The 22,313-nt window shown below is 41.3% G+C and overlaps 1 protein-coding gene across 1 annotated transcript; it reads right to left on the bottom strand.

Moving 5' to 3' along the window:
• Window positions 1-8,921: 8,921 nt before the first annotated feature.
• On the bottom strand, window positions 8,922-17,700 carry b3galnt2 (beta-1,3-N-acetylgalactosaminyltransferase 2; the record flags this gene model as incomplete). Its single annotated transcript, XM_079230072.1, has 12 exons — window positions 8,922-9,848; window positions 10,686-10,742; window positions 10,830-10,989; window positions 11,184-11,309; window positions 11,638-11,821; window positions 12,314-12,392; window positions 12,496-12,603; window positions 13,326-13,421; window positions 13,650-13,849; window positions 16,105-16,205; window positions 16,588-16,714; window positions 17,592-17,700. 12 exons carry the CDS (start codon window positions 17,698-17,700, stop codon window positions 9,711-9,713), a joined length of 1,485 nt encoding a protein of 494 aa, XP_079086198.1. The 3' UTR covers window positions 8,922-9,710.
• Between the last annotated feature and the right edge of the window lie 4,613 nt (window positions 17,701-22,313).

A 22,313-nucleotide genomic window follows, 5' to 3' on the forward strand; every position in this document is an offset into this window, starting at 1 on the left:
CGGTATGGATGTAAGATGTTTCCTGAGAATGTTGTGTGTCTAAGTTGGTGTGGTGGCAGGGGTGTGGTTAGGCTCAGCTGCAGTTGGGGTGTGGATGAGCGGCTCAGAGGACAGGTGCCAGGGATGAGGCCTAATTGGCCTCAGCTGATGCTGACTGTTTTTCCCCAACATAAAGAGCAGTAGGAAAGATGGTGCGGGAGACCGGGGTGAACGTCGGCAGACGGTCTATGAGAGCAGGTGCAAATAAAGGCCATTACCAACTTGGAATATCTGGAGTGCTGTGTCATTATGCAGTCAATGAGTTACCCCGGGGGAACTCACCGGGGTAACTGAGTGCGTTACAGTTGGTTATTTTAGAGTTGAGTTTTGAAGTGTGTGTGACTTGCTCTTGGGCTGGCCGGTATACCGGTTTCAAATTTCCGTAATTTCCTAACACTCTTTAACACCACGACACAACAGTTTGTTACACAAAAACAATTTGTAACACTGATACATTTACATGTACATTTATAAAATTACACTGCCGAACTGCATGCTGGGTAAAGCTCGCCCACTATCACAACAAGAAACTCCGTCGCTACATTAAAAAAATGGAAAAGAGTGATGCAGGAGGAACAAAGAGACCAGAGATGCACCAATACAACTTGTGCCCAAGAGAGCAGCCGTGTCTGCTGTCTGGAAGTTTTTCAGTTCTTTTTTCTTGTTCAGTGAGAGAAATGTAGTCTCTGTTGGGCTTTAACAAGTGTATCAAAGTCAGGCTGAACGTCTGAGGTGGCTATGCAAAGCCCAGCAGACAAATGATCATCAGTGAGAGAGGGTCTATACTTGGATTTGTTAAACTTCATCACTGAGACTGTTTGTTCACATATGTAGGTCGAACCAAAGAGAACCAACATTTTCTGGGCATGTCTCCTCATGTTTGGAAAGTTCTCCTTGAGAGAGTAAAAATCCAGCAGTGATTCTAACTTTAAGTGCTCCGCCAGTACCACATCAGACTGCAAGTCAATGAGTTCCAGTTGAACATCACTGGGTGCATTATTCACACTACAGGTAAAGGGAGAGGAGATCGTGTGCATTTCATCCTCGACTGTTTTGAAATCTTCAAATCGCCTTGAAAACTCACCGTGCAGTGCTCCTAACTTGTCTAATGCCGTGTTCACACCGGACGCGGCGCGAATTTGCGGCGCGACCAGATTACATGTGAAGTCAATGCACAGACGCGCTGCGACGCGAATTGGCGATTTATTCGCGCCGCGGCGAGATAGACGCGTTTGAGGCGGCACGAACAGAACGTTTGACCTGGGGCGAACAAAGCGAAGGACGCGGCGCGAATTCGCGTGAGTTGAATTCTCCCAACTCTGGCGGAGAAATCGCGTGACGCAAAGTTGCGGCAGCCAATCAGCGTTAAGAATCAGCATTGAGAAGCTCCGCCGTCACCACCGCCGTCTCCCCGTTTCTGAATGAAACTGCTGCTGCTCCGCCTGAACCAGCGCTGGTAGCGGCTTCATTGAGACGCTGTTGTGGGACTACGGATGATATTATGAACCCAGACACCATGGAGTTTGATGTTCCGACATATGTGGAATTTACACAAAGTATAAAGCAGAACTGGTGGTTATTTCCAAATTGACAATTGACACTGATGGTGTCAATTGTCAATTTGTACAGACCGATAAAGGAAAGGTGCTGGAAGAGCTGCACGATAACATGGGACACCAAGGTGCAGACAAGGTGCAGACACTGTAACTCTAGTACGAGACCGTTTCTTCTGGCCATATATGCAATCTGACATTGAGCTCTATGTGACTAAAGTTTGCACCTGTCTCAAGAAGAAAAAAAAACATGCCATAAAACAAGAGCTCCCCTGACACATATTGTGACAGCACAGCCCTTTGAACTGGTATCTATTGATTTCTTATAATACGGGTAGATGAAATCAATCATCTGATTGGTTGAGTGAGTCACGGGTGTATTGAGCCAGAATGTAGTTTACACCTGTTTACATTTACCTGAGCGTTCCATATCAGTGCGCACTCAAAATAACAGGTAGATTTTGCTTGTTAGTTGTCATTTCAAGCTTGACAGTTACCAAACATGTTTCGTGTAAACTTTTATATTTTGGGGGGAATGACTTTTGATGAGTGGTTAGCCAAAGAGGATAATTCAGGTGGATGTCATGCTACCATAGATAAGAAAGAATGTGAGGCCTATGAAATGTTGCGCAACGAGAAACACACAGTCAGCCAAACGAAGTGGGCAATTATATGCTTCACCAACTGGTGAGAAGAGATGGGGAAAACAGTAGACCTGAAGACCATAACCAGAGAAGATATGAATGAAATACTGCGGGATTTCTATGACACTGTGTGCAATGGAAAGGGTGACCACTACAGGATCAGCAGTTACGTCTGCCTGCGTTTGGGACTGAACAGATACATCAACGATCCACCATTGAGTCAGTGCTGGTGTTTGATGAAGGACAGCGCGTTCACGTCCACAAACAATGTTTTTGTTGCCGTTGTAAAAAACCGTAGACGACAGGGACAAAACAAAACATCATGGATCCATACCAGCCTGCGATCTAGCCACAATAAAGGCCTCACTGGATCCGACCACAAGCATTGAGTCTGGTTCGATATCCAACTGCACTTTGGACGACGAGGGAAGGAGGGTAACCGCCAGCTAACCACAGGGTCGTTCGCTGTTTTCGCTGATGAGAATGGACAGAAGTATGCCAGCATGACATTCAATGAGGAGACAAAGAATCATAAAGATCCACGTGAGCCCAAGAAGGACAGTCGGCGTGGCTACATGTATTCTCTTCCAGGAAACCCCCGCTGTCCTGTCGCCTCCTTGGAAAGGTATCTGTCACTCCTACCCCCCAACGCACCTGCATTTTACCTGCACCCAAAGAAGAGCACTGCCGCGTCGGATGACATTTGGTAGGTCTTGGCTTTAGTAGGCTAATCTTTACGCGCTTTAGCCAGCCCTAACACGCATTAATAATAATGAGAATTTATTTTCTCTGTCGCAGGTACAGAATGGAGCCAATGGACGTACATTATCTTGCAACAATGCTGTCCAGGATATGCAAGGCGGTGGGCACAAAAATCGAGTTTGCACCTTGGTGCAAACTCTCTAATGCTGGGTTGGAAGCAAGATAAATCATGTCAGTGAGTGGATATACATCCGAAAGCTCCCTTCAAAGCTACTGGGCACCAAATCTCAATGAAAGACAGCGTTGGCGTAATATCCTTGCTGGAGAAGGCACTTCCAACACCGAGCCACCAGGAAAGAGAGCAAGAGTGGTCGGCAGCGATATCATCAGAGACGAAGGAGACATGAGAAATGTTTTCCACGGATGCACAATTAATGGAGATATCCAAATCAACGTAAACAAACGTTAATAACAGCCTAATGTTAGTCTATTGAGTCCCAAGTCACTTGTAACTTTAGTTTATTAAGTTTAAACAGCACCTAAGAAACATAACCAAACTGAGGTCTGTTTTATCTACGGCTGAATCATACATGCTTTTATCTCTTCTCGTATTGATTACAGCAACGCACTCTTCTCCGCACTCAGCAAATCTGCGATAAACCGGTTGCAGGTAATCCAAAATGCTGCCAGATTACTGACAAGAACTAATAGACGGTCTCATATATCCCCCATTCTCAGGTCTCTTCACTGGCTCCCTGTAGAGCATAGGATCCACTTTAAAATCCTCACGCTTACATACAGAGCACTACACGGCCAGACTCCTTTATATGTGGCTGAACTACTTCACCCTTATTCAACAGCCCGCAACCTCAGGTCCAACCTGCTAAATCTTCGGTCCGTCCCACACACTCGCCTTAAACACGTGGTGACTAAGCTTTTGAGGCAGTAAAACTAAAGCTTTGGAATGCTCTGCCTGCACCTCTACATTTTGCTGATTCAGTATTGTCTTTTAGAAAACAACTAAAAACATACCTGTTTACACTGGCGTTTGGTTGAATACATGCTCTATGACCTGCTTTTTTAAATCTGTTTTTATTTATTTTCATTATTTGTTTTATTGTGTTTTTTACTGCTCCATCTTTTAATGTGTATTTTACCATTCTCCCTTAACTGTTGAAATGTTTTGGTCCCTGTTATTGTCAATCTGGTATAACACATTTTTTCCTGACTGCTGTACAGCACTTTGTGACCTTTGTCTGTGAAAAGTGCAATATAAATCAACTTTACTTACTTACTCTACTGTGGATCTCTTCCTATGTTAATTATTGTTTTGTGTATATATAAGATTAACTACAGTAAAGTCCTTGCTCAGAAAAAGACACCATTATCACTCTTGTGATTATTCATCCCTGTTGTAGTAACGTATGTAGTTTGTTGGTAGTAGTTCGTATGTTGTTCTTTTGTCATAAAAAAGTTATTTATTTATATATATATATATATATATATATATATATATATATATATATATATATATAATAGATTTCATGAGAACCATAGAAATGTCATAGTACAGTATGCCATAAACGTGTGTAAAATAATGTCATAGCATAGTATGCCATAAACATTTCATAGTATAGTAGCAGGGCTCTCAAGTGTCACGCATTGAGCGTGACTGTCACGCGTTTCGGTCTTAAGTCACGCCCTCCCGCCACACATCGTATTTCTCACGCTGAAAAAAAACTCTAGGCTATTTAATGTGCCGCAGCGCACAAACATGACCTGGTCGCGCTGCCCTCACCATGGAGGAATCAAGCACGTCTCCCCCGAATCCCCTGGAGTTCTGCCGCGAGGTGCCACTCATCAGCCAATCAAAAAAAAGAAATGGGCTACACGAATAGCCAATCAGAAAAACGTATCTGTTGTATCTGGGTGAAATGTAATCCAGCAACCAATGAAAAAATAAAGCTAATAATAATATGGGGGGAGAGGGGCTGGTTTGTCATAAAAATGCCATAGTATTGTATATCATAAAAGCAACATAGAAATATCATGTTGTATGTTAGTGTGTCACAGCTACAACAGGCTATCTAGAAGTTTTGATGACTGAGTGCTAATTTAAGGAACCAGCATGTGAGTGACTTTGTGACTTTTTTTATGACATAGCATATTATTATATTCCTTTTTTTGACAAACTATGCGGCAACATTTATTTAGAATAATATACTTGACTTTGACTTGGTATACTATGGCTTTTAATGGCTCGTTTTTTTACATGCAATACTGTAGCTTTTGATACGACATTTTTGACATACGAAACTGTTTTTTTTAATGACTGTTGGCATGCTTTTCTAGGACATTTTTGACATGTTATAGACACTTTACTATTAATTTATGAGCTTTTCTCAACATATTATAAAAAACACTATACTATGACTTTTCAAAACTTGTTTAAAACTAACCTTTTTATGACGTTTTTGACTTTTTAATAGCCTTTTTTTCTATGGACAATACTTTTTTTCGACTTTATACCATGACATGCGTTGGACTTAGTTCGACATACTAAACTATGACTTTTTTTTATGACTTACTATACAATGATATTCTTTTTACCTTTTTCATCATACTACAATATGACTTTTTTACAACGTTATTCAACATACTTTTTATGACTTTTTTCAACATACTTTGACTGTCAAGGCTGAAGCCACCGCTGAGGTAAGAACTTAAAGCCAAGTCAAGACAGGAAAAAACACAGTCTTTACTTTGCAGAAGTTCGGTACACAGGAAGGCAGCGAGTTCAAGCAAACAACAACAAATAACAAAAACCGGCGAGGCAAAAGGCAGTCAGGAAAAGGAAAAGTTAAAAACCGGGTAACGAAGATAACAAGGAGAAATTGCTGGACTGCTAGACATAGAGATATGATGACAAAGGGGAGCACAAGACTAAATACACTAGGGAAGAAAAGGGGTGATTGGGAACAGGTGAACTGGGGCGAGGAAAAGGTAATCACTCTGGCGGGAAACACACAAGGCAGGAAGTGAAGTTATCTGAACCGAAAAGGAGAGGTGAAAGACAAAATGACCTGACGGGAAAACAAGGAAAACAAAACTCTTGAAAAAGTGTTACACATACTATACTTCGACTTGTATTCGACATGCTATACTACTATAACATTAGTATACTTTTTTTTACTTTATTCAACACATTATTATTTTACTTATTTTTTTGACTAAAAGTAATAGATAAATAGTTGAAATAATAGTATTGAAATAGTTGAATAAATAGATAAGTAGTTGAAATAGTTAACTTAAAATAATGGATAAATAGTTGATGTTAAACAATAAATAGATGAGATAGTTAGCTGAAAGTAAAGAATGAACAGTTAACATGGACAATACAATTGCATGAACAAATATAGCAATGCACACTTTACTCCTCAACCATGAGGACTATTTGAATAATTTCAAAAGGTATAATATACAGAAAACAATTGTGAGACCAGTTAAGAGGTTCATAAAGCAGTATATGTGTTACTGGTGTATTGGTTAATAGAACACAGGAAAGAAGAAAGAAAAAAAAAAACTTCCAGGATGTAATTCCTCTTTTAATTATGCATATCATTGTTTGTTTGTTTTTACTATAAAATAGCAATATGTGTTAACAGTACCTCTGCAAAGTTTGACTTTGATTAAGTGAAGTTAAATATTTTTAGTAATTAATTTTGTGCAGATTTCGTGAACCGTAGGTTTAGGTCCGCTGAAAGCAAAAAATGCCCTAACTTTATTCCTGGACCTTGGACGTCTATGGTTCCACAACAGAGGGGCAAGTATCGTTTCATCCATAAGTAAGTAATATTTCAGTGTTTTGGCTGGAAAAAAATGCAATGCGGTTGATATCTTGCTGAGGCTTTGTCTGACAGTGGTTTTGGCGCAATTGGCAGATTCCGTAGGACGTAAGCTTGCCAGAAAGGTGCACCAATCATGTGTGGCATCAAGCTAGGGATGTAAACATTTATATTTTCATAACTTGGGGAGCTCTCTCGAGTCACCTTTGAGTCCTTCGGGTCATATTTATGGTTTATGTTAATATTTATGGTTGAATTGTGTTATAAACATGTCAAATGGACTTATGTATATGCTCTTGTAAGGCCAGGCTTTGCAGTTTTTTTTTTGCTATGTCACATCAGTGGCTTTGGTATCAATTCATGGGAGTAGGCTACGAGGACTTGGAGAGTGAATATTGAATACTGCCCCCATTTTTGGGGGCATCTGGGGTTCATACATCCATTTTATAATCCAATCATAAGAACATAAGAACACGTGGAGTGCTGTTCATTGTATTTAAACTCGTTGATGAGCTGTTGGGGAACATTAGACCAAAAAAAGACTCTCAAACTCTCATTGGTAGACACATAATTGTGTGTCGGCCAATGAAACCAGACATGAAGAATACAGGACTCAAATTTGTAACGTCAACATATTCTTGTATTCAATCTGCAGAGCAATGAGTTTTAAGAAGAGGTGAGACTTGGGATGAAAAGGATTTTATAAATACAATTAACTCGAGCGGCCAAGTTCTCTGTTTTCTCGGAGCAGTGCTTGTCACAGGCTGAACGGATAATTGCACATTCATGGCAAAATATTAATAGAGTGAAAATAAGTCAGTGGTTCCGGGAATTGTACTCCCGAAGTCGATTGGAAAGCATTACACACTTGCTTAAGGGCAGACGATTCAAAACGTGGGGGGTTTATTTATATCAAACATAGATGAATAGATATTCTTATTGACTTAGTTGAGGTATTTTCATTACCCCCGTTAGTAGTCAAAATATTGTTTTGTTTGTCGTGATCACTCTACATGCAGCTTTGGGAGAGACTTCATGCTCACAAATATCGATCTCACACAGAACAAAGGAATCATTGAGTGGTGTTCCCCTTTGATGCATCATTTCACACCATTTATCTTTTGCTCATGCCAATAACAGGAGCATTTTTATTCCTCAAAATATATGGCAGTATTCCAAGGAATAGTCCTCTGCACTGTAAATACCCTCATTGTACATTGGCAGGAAATAAGGCGAGTTGAAATCTTAAAAAGTTTTAAAGAGTTAAATTACATGCAGAGACTGAGGCATGTAAATTGCAGTAGAGTACTGCAATTCATAGGCAAACATCAAGTTATTATGATGTGGTCGACTTGATTGCCTGGTTGGATGGGTATGAAAGAGAGAACGGGGCTCATACACACCCACAGAGCCAAGGAGGCAGAAGATGTGGAGCACATCTCTGAAAATAGAAAATGCTGATAACTTATACATTTTACAGAGGTAAGTGACAATATCCCCACAGCGCTCATCAAAGTTCAGACCAATTCAATAACTTGATCTTCTACAGAAGCACTAAAGCATAGATGAGAGGGAGCTTTTTTTCTTTCTTTCCCCCATCTGCGTGTTATTTCAACACTTCTCTCTCGCTTCACGTTGAAGGGCTTCGAGCGAAATCAGCACGAGAGAGGCCGATGGGGGGGAAACTACCGTCCTTATCTAGGAGCGCAGGGCAGATATGACTGTTAAAAATGCAGCTCAGTGAAGGAGCGGCGGCGAAAGGATACGATCGGGAGGGTGAGGAGAAAGTTAAAGGCTGTATGTGTTCAGTCCTGTTGATTTAACACGAGGGCGCGGATCAACAACACTCCACAGGTTTCCCTGTTCATCATTCCAGCGGTGTCTGGCTCACTGTCGCAGGAAAACAATCCCATCATGGAAGTGATTTCATATTCCTTTTACGTTGAAGAAACCGACTTCTGTCACATCATGAGCAAAGCCTGTTTGCTGACTGCGAGTGTCTCTGGCGCTGACCGAGCAGCACTAATGTCTAAAGCAATGCTTCAGGCACAACATGGATCCAACACAGAATCAGAGACTTTATCGCGCGCCTCATTCCCATAAAACAAACAACGAGGAAGTCCTTCATCTGTCTGAAGTGTACTTTATTACCCGTGAGGAGGGTTTCAGAAAACCAGTGTTAAAGAAGGGAGTCTTTTTCAGTCACTGACTGCTTGTTCAAACACCCTTATTCAAATTGTGTTGATATCACATGCGTTAACATACACACAGGATGATGCCTAACAAATACAGTAAGGCCAGATCACTAGTGGCACAATGACAGTTACAGTGTGTGTTTGTGAGAAAGCTTGTTGTTAATCTCCGGGAAGCGGGTGAAAAGCTTAAGACAATCATTTACAAAACATAGTAATGTAAAGTAGTCATTGCATCAAATATCCCTTTTAAACCAAAAGGCTTAAGTATGTCAAGTATCAGGGTGCCAATTATTATAATTTTACAGAGTACTCAAGTCTTACAGCAGTGATTCCTTACATGATGACCACATGCTGGTATTGCACACGGTTCTTGTGCTTAACTAAAGCATCTTTTAATCCAGTCTTCGTCCACATTGTCCACTGAAGGCGTTTTCAATCTCAAACATAAGAACTAAGTTCATGATACAAATGCTGACACAATGCTACATGTGAGTATTTAACGTACTCTGAAGCGGCAAAATGTTTTATGATGTTGGTATTTAATACTAGTTTGTGAATATAAAGAAATCTAAAAGATTTTAGGGTTATATTTCACAACTCAAATTGTTTTATTGTAAAATTGTAACCCAGAACATTTAGGGTTATAAGGACGCCACAGAAACTGAACTGGCAACCAGTGCTGAGTGCAGTTTACCCACAGTGCCGCCTGGCGAGTGTGAATGCAATTCACATTTAGTGGCCCCAGGGACAACCACAGGGGTCCTGACAGGCCCTCTTCCTGTCCCACAGGATGTGCAGCTCCTCGGCGGTGTGTTGGGGTGACGACAGCATGTCTAAGTAGCACTCTTTCTCACACAGCCAGCCGGGGTCCTGGCGACAGCAAAAAGGGGCAGGACAGTGTGTAAACATGCATGGGCTGATTTAGTTATTAGCATCACACTGGTTAAGTTATTTTCAGGTTAAACTGTTAACATACTGGACTCAACGTCTCCCAAATTAAACCAGTGAACAAAACGATCATGTTGCGCTGCGATAGCGTTTCCACAGATTTGGCGGTCTGTGCTAAAAAGTTAGGCGAGGCTTTTCACCAGCACGACAGGGTTTGAGTACTTTACCGGCATTAAGCAGTCACAGAACTTAACGGGTGTGTAGCTGAGATGGAAAATATTTATGGAAGACAATTTATCTTTCCACTGTCCAATTATTCCTGTATGTGTCAATACATGCAGAGCACTTTGAACTGCACCAACTTGTGTAAAAGAAGCTACAAGAGAGGTTGATAACCCACAGTAAAAAAAAAAAAAAAAGCCAGAAAGCTCATCTACATCTTCCCCAAACTAAAACCAGGCTGCTTGAATAATTGACGTTAGAGGCAAATATTACAATTCCAAGAAACATCTTAACAGTTATTTTTACGTTTTCTATTGATATGGCATCTTAAACCATGTCATAAATCATAGGCGTGTTTCTCTGTATACATGATTACATTTTCCACTATGACTACTCTTTTCAGACATCGAATGCCTCTCTCTCATCTAGATTGATAGCGGACCGTGAAGACACCAGGGATGATGGAAAGGGCAGGACTTCATTGTCCGATACATTGTATTTCACAAAAACACATACATGCGTACCAAACCAAATCATGTGTGGTCATATGGTGCTTCCTTGGAGATGGACGTTCTGTATGTAATCACGTTTTCGTACCTGATATTTCTGTGGTCCAACAGCTGCCATCCATATCCCCATGCTCACATCTTCTCCCTGAAAACAAGACACCCGTGACAGACTACTCCCATTATATTCATGATGATCTGCCACCATCCAGTCTCTTCCTCTTGGGTACTCTACCTGGTAGGCCTTCAGTTGATCTGCATTACTGGCGAGCCACTGGACCAGGTCACGAGAGACCACGTAGCCCGAGCCGCAGGCGAACGCCGGGTATGCCGGACTCGCGTACTCCAGCTCCTGCCACTTCCCGATGCGGTCCACTGCCCAGCTCTGCCTGAAACTGGGTCAGGGTGGTACATACATTATCCTCACATCCCATCTCCCTTTCAACTGACCCATCATTGTTTTGACAGAGCATCCCAGAGTCTTTCATCTTGATTTTTGCCGACAGTGCACTGAAGTTAAGTTGCCAACACAAGTGGACTAAAATCACCGGTGAAATATATATTGTCAACAGGATGAGTTTGTACTTACTTCCCCCACCAGAAATTGCTGCGCTTGAGACCCTTATGGTCAATCTTCATTAATACAGAGTCCACGTCGATGTAACAATCATCATCCGTCTTCAGCAGCAAATTAAAGTCAGCGTTTCCCACAGACCTGCCGGAGAGGGAGTTTGCAACCTTAATTAAAGCCCACCTTCTGATTTTTGGCAATATCCCAGAGTGGATTTACTTTGAAATACCAGCGAGAATGAAGGGCAGCAGGTCTTGCAACAAAATAAAAACACTTCCCAAAGCTTAAGACCACTCCGTCTATTTTGCTACCTGATGACTGACAACTGTACTTTTTTCCGACAGTGATTGCAACCGTGATTCTAACAGCGAGACATTTTGAGGCGACGACACACTTTCATTTTAGGTTGCTGATTTCCTCAGAGGGCCCAGGCAATTTGGAGACGGAATCGAGTCATTAGCACTCGCCATACCATTTATAGAACTGAAGCAGTTTGGAAGGCACGTTCCTGTAGGTGTCCACCACGTCTACGAACACCATGTCGCCGTGCCTGAGGCTCTCCTGCTGCAAGGCGGCGTCCTCCTGCCTCAGCCTGGAGGCATGGCGCTCCATCCTGGCCGGGCGGCCCCGCAGGAGCCCCGACAGACCGTCTTCATCTGACACAGGAGGGAGGAGGGGGCATAGGGAGAGGAAACAGGATAAGGAATAAGATTTTAAAAAGTAAATTAACTTGTGTGTGAATGAATACACAACGGCACTTTTGAAGGATAATAACTTGAATCACTGGCTCCCAAAAACAATCAAATAAAATTGAAACATTTTACAGACTGGATCATTAGTTCTGTTTTCAGAGATTATTGGATGGTGAATTTAATTTAGTTTCCCCCAAAATGGCTACAAATCCATTCCCAGATTAACTGAAATGCAAACACATGCCGGCACATCAATAATGCAACACAACAGGGTAGAGAGGGGAAAAATAAATGTGATTTGGAAGGAGCTAATCTAATAACCTGCAAGAGAGAAGAACAATGTGTTTTCTTTATTTTTACATCGGGACTACTTTTTACAACAGCTGGCACATTTGATTTTGATCATCACACGGTTTTCATAAAAAGCTCAGACTTAAATTCTGTTGCTGGACCAACCATAGATGGTAAATGTGAACCCTCCAGCCAAACCGGGAAATCCAAGCGCACTTCTATGAGGCAATATGCCCTCTGCGATCTGCAATTCAAGAAGAAAGCACAAAAAAAGTATTTCCTTCACTTTAAACCTTGAGAAGGAATATTCTTAATGCATGTATTTATGATTCCCCGTTGGTACGTACAGATGAGATCTTGAGGACACCTCCTCCATCATTGAGCTGCACAGAAGAGTTGACTGTTGTCAGTCCAGCAGAGGCCATATTCTCCCAAACCAGCGTGCCCTCAAAACCCTGGATAAAAAGCACACATTTCATTATGTTGGATGGTGTTGTTCCGTCAAGCACTATTTAAACTGAGCAACATTATACTGTACACTGAGCAGTATCGCTATAATGGAGGAAACCGACATCAAGTCTTCTGTACAACTTCAATATTGTATCATTGTTTATTTATTGTCATAAGATTAACTGTTTTTGCTGTGATTTAACTCCTCACTTTGTATCAGGGACATACATATGTACTCCAGGACCCTGTGACATCACTACTGGGTGTGGTTTCAGATGCAACCAAGCATGTTTTTGATGATGGATGTGGTCAGTTAAAATAAACTTAAACCCTTCAACCAGAGACGGCAGAAAAACATTGCATTTTAACCTGGTGTTAAGTTTTGGGGCTTTGTAAGAACATCTAGCATTTTATTTTCTGGGATGCTTCCTGGAGAAAACTACACATTGTAATATGTTACTAATTCTAGCAAAAGACAAGCGATCAATTCTGAGATTCTAGAGTTATTTTAGATAGTTGTGTTCAGCTTATGGTTTTCAGAGGAATTTTTCTTGGAACTGCTTTATTTAAATACTTGCAGAAAAATATATTTCACCAGTTTAATGAGAAAAATACAAATAATGTAAACATGCTCTTTTCTCTGGAGTGGTGGGTGTCTGTAGGGGGGATTTAACTCATCATCTCCGGGTTGTAGGCGGGATATTAGAGATACATGTGAGAACCTGACCTTCGGCAAGATGAACTGCTCCACTGGTTTGTACCACAGCCCGCTCACCAGGGTCCCTGTGCTGATGGCGCTGAAGCGAGCAGTGACCACAGCCTCCTGCAACAAAAAATAAAGAAATCAGGAGTTGCAAAATGTAGGTTCGTCGACAGTGAATACCACACCGCAGACTGTTAAATTGCAGATTTTATTTGGGTCTTTAACAGAGGCAGTAAAGAGCAGCAGCAGCACCGAGTCCTCCAGCTGCCCCCAGGCTGTGTATCTACCGGCCTCCACAGAGACGCAGCATACGGGATGCAATGAGCTCAGAGGTGGAGGTTCCGTTACCTCCTGGTCCAGCTGGAGAAGCTTCACCGTAACATTGCTCTGAAGCTCCGATTGGGTCCCGCTGGGAAACACCCCGAGCCTGGTGATCACCACCGGGTGGAGGACCTTGAAGTCCAAGGCGATGGCCGAGGCGTCGGAGGGGGCGAGCACCGAGGGGTCCGGCACCCTCACCATCTCTATCTCCGCATCCTGGCCGGCCACTGGCACAGAGGGACGGCAGAGATTACTGCACAAGCACACATCAAATTTATTACAGTCCCAACGCGCTGACCGTCTCTTTCTGGTGATGAAGACCGAGTGATTCGGGTGGAGGGCGAGCGTTCAGAGAAGAAGGCAGACTCTGGTAAAGCTACACCATCAGCACTTTGAGAAGCTGGTTCTTGGGACGGCTCGTCTTCAAAGCGAGCTTCTGCTCGTGAGTGTGGTTTCTTAATTACAAAAGAGCAGTTTATTACCCGGGAGATCAATGAAAAGATCAAGGCTGTGAAAGGGAAGCAGGCTTTTTACTTTATATGCATTCTACACAAGTTCTGCCTCTCACTTCAAAACAAAGACAATTAGAGGTGAAGCGCACAGACAAAGAGAAAGCAGCACTTTATCAAACCAAATGTTTCTCACACTGACGGAGTGGAATTGAGCTGTGTGGACATATATTATTTAATATTCCTAATGCTCACCAGATGATTAGTTTGTGTTCATGTATCAAAACAAAGCAGTGCTGCTCTTTGCACTCGCCAGTGTGAGATTGCTAGTTTATTCTGGGGGGAAAATTAATCGAACTTTGGCATAAGTCATAAATAATGAACAGCAAATTTACAGTTATTTACTAAGTACTGGTGGGTTTTTCTCTCTCTCTCAATATTGACAACTAAAAAGGTGTATAATATTCTACATCGTTTACAGTTCAACAGTAAATTATGCCATGTACAAAGTAAGCCCCAATAAGGGCCACATCTGATAATTATTAACATTATTGGTTAATCATCATTTTCTTGATCAATTAACATTTAGTCTATAAAATGTAAAAAAATATGAATCATTTACCCAGTTCAAAATGACTCCCTCGTGTTACCGGTAGTTGTGATTGACTGATTGGTTCTTTGATTGATTTTTTTAATTGATTTCTGTTGCATGCACACAATGTACCCAACCCCCACCTGCTTACAAGACAACACAAATAAAATGTGCAGTGGTCAAACTTTTCATTACTAAATATTCTGCCTAAACTTGTCACATAAAAAGCACAACTCAAGTTTTTCATCGTCTTCCAGCCAAAAGAAAACATAAATGGAGGTCATTTTACTACGAAGAGCATCCCGTATGTCCTCGCAGACAGGACAGTAAAACAAAAAGGAAACCACACACACACAGATTTTTGGGGCCTTTATGCGAAAACAAATTATACTACATCGATTTGTTGAAATGTTTGGACTCGAGCCGAAACGATTAATCAAACATTGTAAAACAAAAAAAAAGCTTTATATTAACCTTTAAGTCTCAAAATCATTAAACGTAAAACAAATTCCCCTCTTAAATACAAAACAAACAGAATAATTAAAACAGAGTCTGAGAAGCAAAATAGCATTCCTCTTATTGAATGAATATATACTTTTTTTTTTTTGTCGTCATCAGTAGTCCCAAAGAAAAATCCCTTGTGATGAATGCAGCAAAAAACACATTTCAACAACAATAACTTGTCCGCTTAACGTGTGCTTTGACCTGACTCCTAAGTCAGGTACCCAACTGTGTTTAAAAGCAGCCGTTGTCTCTTTCTCTTTCAATCACAACGAGCATCTCGCTGCAAAGCCGCCTGCCCGCCTCCTATTCTGAAGCGAATCACGTCAGCACTTACCACCATTAACACAGCGGAGAGCAGAGAATGGGCCGGAGAAATAAAGCGCCACCGTGACCCTAAAGGCCGGCGTCTGAAAAAGCCCATTCTGATGAGCAGTAATTGTGTTTTCATGAAGGCGGCTAACAGGGAAGCGACCGGGAAAAGTAGTGAAATGGCTGACTTGAACTGGCTCTGTGAAGGTGAGAGACATAACAATTACTGCGGTTGTTCCTTCCGACAGTAAGCCCGTTCAATTATTTCCTATATAGTGTGCCAGTGCTTCGTATAGTTTTCCTTTTCAAGCGTTAATAGGCAGCTCTAGTTGCGGCTGCAGCAGCTGGGAGAGATTTCTGCTTTGGCCTTGGGTGAGGAAAAGAAAAGAAAAGAATAGTGTCCTTGAGCTGTGGGTGAACATGAATAAGGTGTTTTACTTATTTTTTTCTGAACATGCATTCTTTCAACTCGTCTCCTGTTATTATTCTGCCTCCGCTCCACTATCGACGACTGCACATCAAGCAACAGATCACACACAGAGTATCTTGCCATATTACAGCTGCCCCCTCGTTAGTGGGGGGAGGCCGATTATCATCATCATCATCATCATCATCATCATCATCATACCTGGCTCTGTGAAGTTCAGCAGGGAGCAGGAGTAAGGATCCTCTCTGTCCTCCTCTGGAATGGGACACCCATGTTTGCCCACGATGAACTTCACCCCCACTCTGGAAAGGAGCACAAACACAAATGCATTCTCTCTCTTTTTTTTTTCCTTTCTTTTTTTTTTTGCAATATCAGGCTGTAAGATTTCTAAAGCTTGTCCATCTTATCCACCCTCCGTTGCCATGGTTACATAAGGTTGCTTAAAAGGCCACCACACCGTATCTTTGCTCAGATCGCTGAATGAGAAGGAAATGGACCAAAAAGAAGAATGAAAAGAGAAAACAATATTGGCCTCTGGTCAGGTGAAGATAAAACGGGTTGGTGGTGGGGCAGTCAGTTATCTGCTGAAAGCTGCTGGCTTTATTTCCACGGTATGAATTTGTTCTTGAAACGAGGAGGAAAGAAAGAAAGAGAAAGCAGAAGTTGGAGCAGCACCCTACAGACCTGTGCTGGAAGAGAGGGTGATCTCGGAGGTATCCCAGCCAGGTCTCCCTTATCGCTTGCCGCAGCGCATGATGGTGTCTCGCTGACAGCACTCCCACCAAAACTTCATAGAAAGGTAACGATGCATCTGAAACAGAAAGCAATGCTAAAATATTTAAATGAGAAAAACAGCAGGACGTCATTTCTTATTCAGTGAGGAGGATGAGGATAAAATACGGCATACAGTCAGTGACAACGACAGGGCAACAATCAGACATAAACAATATAATATATGTATATATATTAGAGAAAACTGCTGTCAGTCAGTCATGGGACGCATACATCAAGCATTTATATATATATATATATATATATATATATATATATATATATATATATATATACATACATACATACATACACACACAAATGTCTTTTTTTTTTGTTATCCCACTTTGAGCAATGCTTGATGTATGCGTCCCATGCTAGACTGACTCTGACAGCAGTTTTCTCTAATATCTACTTACTTTGAGATGCATCCTAGAATGTACGTGATTGAAATAGTCTTCACGCATCAAAAGGTGGTTAAACTAAATTCCTCTCCCTGATTATAAGTGCGAGTCCCTTTGCAAGCAGCAGAGATCAGTCCAGTAGCAGGACAGAGAGGCTCAGCTCCAGACGGCAGACTATCCCATCAACGCCCAACACCACTGGACTGTTACATTCACGTCATTTCCCACCAAAACACCACATATGAACGCGCACCCAGTCTCACGAGCAAAAAGCATAAACAACCTGTTCCTCCACAAACTACAACAACAACAACAACACAAACACACACACACACACACACACACACACACACACACACACACACACACACACACACACACACACACACACACACACACACACACACACACACAGCGAAGAGGTGAAAGCAAAGTTAACCAGCCGCTCGGTCGGAAATAAAAAAGTTGCGAGGCTATGAGGCGGTGAAGCCCGGGATTGTGGTTGAAAAGTACCCGAGTGTGTGTGGCTGTCCGGCGGCGTGGAGGAGGGTCGTGGTGCCAACCACACGTGCACCAGGACGGCGACAGCGCAGGGCAGCAGCACGAGCGCGAGCCTCCGCATGGACGGAGCCCTTCATTCAGCCGGAGCAGCTGCAGCTTTGGCGGCGCGGAGCCTCTTCCTGAGCCGCGCGCTGCTCGGTGTGAGCCGCAGCTCTCCGCCGCCTCACGTCTTCCTCCGCTGCGAGGAGAGAGAGCAGCCAATGGAGCCCTGCCGCGGTGCACTCTGGGTGATGGAGTTTGACGCTCTCTGGCCAATCGGAACAGTTTCATTTTTAGATGGTACAATGTGAATGTAGAAATGGGTCAGGATATAATTTATATCCAAATGCCAAATGTTTGTTATTATTATGAGCAAAAAAAAACATTCTCCATAAAGCTCTTTAAATAAATATGACACACCACACAGTTTAACTTTCCACTCAAACCACATATAAGTAAACTGAATATTTTAGTAAGCACAATTAATAGCTAATCACATGTCCTTGGAATTAAACTGAGACATTAAAACATTGATCAGAGCTACACACGGTATCTCTGTGGCACATCTTCCCATGTTATCACATCATGAAGAGTCGCTTTTTCTACTTCAATTAATTCCCAATTAAGTGGGGGAAACCCTTCTCAGCAGAGTGGAACAAGGACATAAACATAACCATTTGAACCCACTAAAACACAGGTGACATGTTGCAGCTTTAAAATTAGAACATAACTTTAAATCTGTCACCCTGTGCTCCGCATGAATCATTTAAATAGAATCTATTGTGCATGGAGGAGGGTGTTTGAGGAGGATTTCTTTTGACTTTGAGAGCACCATGTTTCTCCTGGAGAGGAAGCGGGGGCCACGCAATCCAAAGAGCGCTTCCATGCTTGTTAAAATGTAATTTGTACTCATCTTCGTAGAGGTACAATGTCGCATACATGTTAAGAAGGGAAACATAATGATGGGAAACAGTGTATGGCAGTGTTATGAGCAGAAATGAAAAAGCATGCTGTGAGTGTAGATAAATAATCTTATCAGAAATTATTACTATTCTCATGTATTTTGCATATACACTGCTCAATTTGGAGAATTGCTCCAGCACAGATTCTCTGTATTAGATAACCTACTGCCCTGCGGATAATTACGTCCCTGTGCATTATATCATTCTTTTTGGAGTCATATTCCAACTCATTACAATGATTTATTTCTCTCTCTGCAACACTGTATTCATTTGAAAGAAAAAGATTATTCATAGCGTGGTCAGGGTTTCTTAAAAGACAAACTAACATCCTCTGCTGCGGAAATCCAACCCTTGTCTTTTTTAGTCTGTTGTTTAAAGGTTCTCAACTCTGAAGTAACTTTATATTTATATGTTGAAACTTATTTATTAATTCTCTATTCATATTATTCCAACTCAATTCATTTTCTCTTTCTCTTTTGTTTTGCAGCATTCAGAACACGCAGCACTCAGAACTTGTTTTTGGCTCTAGATTTATTTTTATCTACTCAGGTCCCATCTGAGAACCCTGTGCATGCTACATAATATTGAAACTTACTCCTTGAATTTCTAATTTTAGTTTTTGGTTCATAAAAGTTTCCCATGAAAGTTTTTGTCTTGTCCTAAAATTGAGGGTCCAGGGAAAGAGGGTACATGTTGTTCAGACTGCAAAGCCCTCTGGGATATGATTCTGAGCTATAATAGTAAAACTGATTTCCAGCCCCTGACATTTTTTAATCTCAATTAGAAATGACTAAATGACCAACATTCTAATTTAATGTTAGAAAAAGAAACTTCCTTAAGACTGGGACTGTGTGGTTGGATTCAATGTTATTGACAGTGACCAAACAACCTCCATTGTTGATCATATTCTTATCCAAATGTGTTTGGGACATCTTTTTTCCCCTAAAAAAGAAAACACTTCTGGGAATAAACTAAAACTGTCCTAACTTTACGAGACAATGCTGTGTTAATGTAGGACTCTATCAATCACAACACAAAACTGATAGATTCTCAGGGGCCCTTAACTTGATATAAATGTAGATAATAATCCACTCCAGAGCTTTGCCAAAGTTGAAAAAACAATAACTTCTATCTCTGCTTCTCTGTAATTACATCCTGGTCCTTTAGGATTGTAAAATCAATAAGGGATACCTGACTTGCCTTATCAATGCCAATACAATCCCTTCAGTTGTTGCAAATCTTTATAACTTGAACAATAATAATAAAAGGAACTTTCCCTCATATGGCCATGATTTATGAGACCAAAACAAGCAATTCTGACTCCGATCAAAAATATGATTACCAGACCTCAAAGTGCAGTGAAACAGGAACCAATATCAACCAAACTTGGTAAAAAGTGAGGCTGTAAATGCATGCATGATGGAAACATGGAATAGCTGCAACAGAAAATGAGTCAGGCAGGAACTCCAAATCGTTATAATGGATATTCTTCATGCGCCCTGCGGTGTCGGAAGATGCTTTTCTCTCTATCCTCAGTGTAAAAGACAAACTGGCTGAGGCTGAATTGAATCACGGTCCTAGAAAAAAAGAAGAAGAAAAAAAAAAAAGCCATGGCGCATGAACAGTGCATCCAGATGGCCTATGGTTCAGCTCAGCCACAGGAGGTCTCCACCACACACCAGAATACCGTGTTCATCCCTGAGACCCAGAAGGATCTGCAGATGCCTTGTACAGTATGTTGTCAGTGGGATCAGACAGGCTGGAGTGAGAGACACGAGGCAGAATTATTGACGACACAGCACATTGGGGTTGCCGTTTTCCTTTAATTCATTTGATCCATCAGAAGGATTTACAAAGCCTGCTATTTAAATGCTTTTTTTTTTTTTACCAAAACGATAATACCATTCATGAATACAGCTGCACATTGTCGACATATCCGTACTCCAAGGAGATTATTATGTGCAAAGTAGCACCCAGAAAGTCAACTAAGAGGCAATATTTCATATCATAATAGTTCTCTCTGTTAAAGATAGAAATAAATCCATGCAATATTCATCTCTAACCGTTATATTTCTTGTTTCAGATTTGGCACCATCCTTAAGATGAGGTCAGTGGGAGCGCCCTGAGGTCAGTCTCAGGTTTTATGATTTAGGAAATAAAGACAATAATTATCCTGAAAACAATTTGAGTCTAATAGTTGAGACAGTCCAGTTTCACTTTGATTCCTAATGTGATGGCTCTTCATTTCTTTTAATTTTACAGACACTATGATGCAAAAAGCCTCAACCACCGAAGGGATCATATTATATTATGTAAACCGACCCTTACCATTATTCTTAAAAAATAGTCAGATAGTATCAATAATTGCATGATTTATAAATGTTTTTTTTCCTTCTAAGTATCATACAAGCTTAGTAGCACTACACGTCATGTAGCTGTCAGTGCTGTGCAACAAATATTCAATAATACTACTGATAATAACAATATTAATAACGATCATAACAATTCATCGTAAAAATTAGCAAATGCTATTCAACTACCATTAAAAGGAAATGTTTCGACAGTGTGCTTTTTTTTCCAAAAAACAAACAAAACGGGGGGGAAAAGGCTGTGGGAGCGAAGTGTGAATCACACTGCTCTCACAGAAATTGGCACTGTAACATACTGTACACTCTAAAAGACTGACGGTCCCTTGGAAACAGAGGAGGCTGTCAAAAAGGAGCGGAGGAACATGCAGGCCTCTGGTTTGGCATTAATGTCAAAGGCCTTGCCATTCACTCGTAGGACAGGCAAAAAGAATCAGGCTCAGGAAACATGCCCAGAAAAGAAAAGGAGACCATTAAGGAAATAAGGGGAAAGGATGTCCTGCAACTTGTAAAAATATTCCAGTCATGGGCTGCAGCATTAACCGATAGTGTCTCTGATTTGAAGTATATGATGAGTAAATCAAAAGGAGCAGCAAGGGTAGAATGCATTAGAGTGGGCCTGAGACGGAGGTGGCAGATTCATAAATAATTCTTAACCTAAGGGTTGTTTGCACACTGATAACCCTGAGGAACTCATCTCGCTGTTGAAACATTAGCTCTGCCCCTTCTAATAAATACAGAGTATATTTATGCATGTGCAGCCACCTCCTTATTACCAGTGCAGTTGGCACAAACAAATCATTTACTATGCGAGAGATAAGGTTTCTGTTTCTGGGCTCTAATCGGAATCGGACTGTAGCGCGGCACTAAAGCTCGCAGGTTAATAGTTTGTGACTCTGGAGGCAAATTGAAAGAGAAACCACTAGAGAGGGAAGTCTCAAATTTCAGTAGCACTTTCAATATTATTTTGCTATAAATATTCAAACCTGTGCACTGAAAGCAACACAAATTAACTCAAGTTATGTTCAAGATAACACAAATATGAATGCCTTTTTATTCAGCTAAAGGGAAGGGAAATAAATATTGAAAAAAGTCGTAGACATTGGGCAAATTTCTGTTTCCTGAGGCATGGAAAGATCTAGCACAATAAAAGAAAAACATCTCTCATCTCATTAAGCACTGAGCAAGGCTGTTCTCTAATAACAAAGCAATAACAAACCTATTTAACAAGACATGATACGCTCATTGGGTTGCCAGTTTGGTAGTTGACTCCCCCAAAACCTTCAGCCACCAGGACAGAGCTGACCAACAACAGAGTGTCCACCTGGCAAAACTCAACTCAACGCCTATGGCCAGTAGCTTCAGGT

This window comes from Taurulus bubalis (genome assembly GCF_910589615.1).
Source record: "Taurulus bubalis genome assembly, chromosome: 14".
NCBI lineage: Eukaryota > Metazoa > Chordata > Actinopteri > Perciformes > Cottidae > Taurulus > Taurulus bubalis.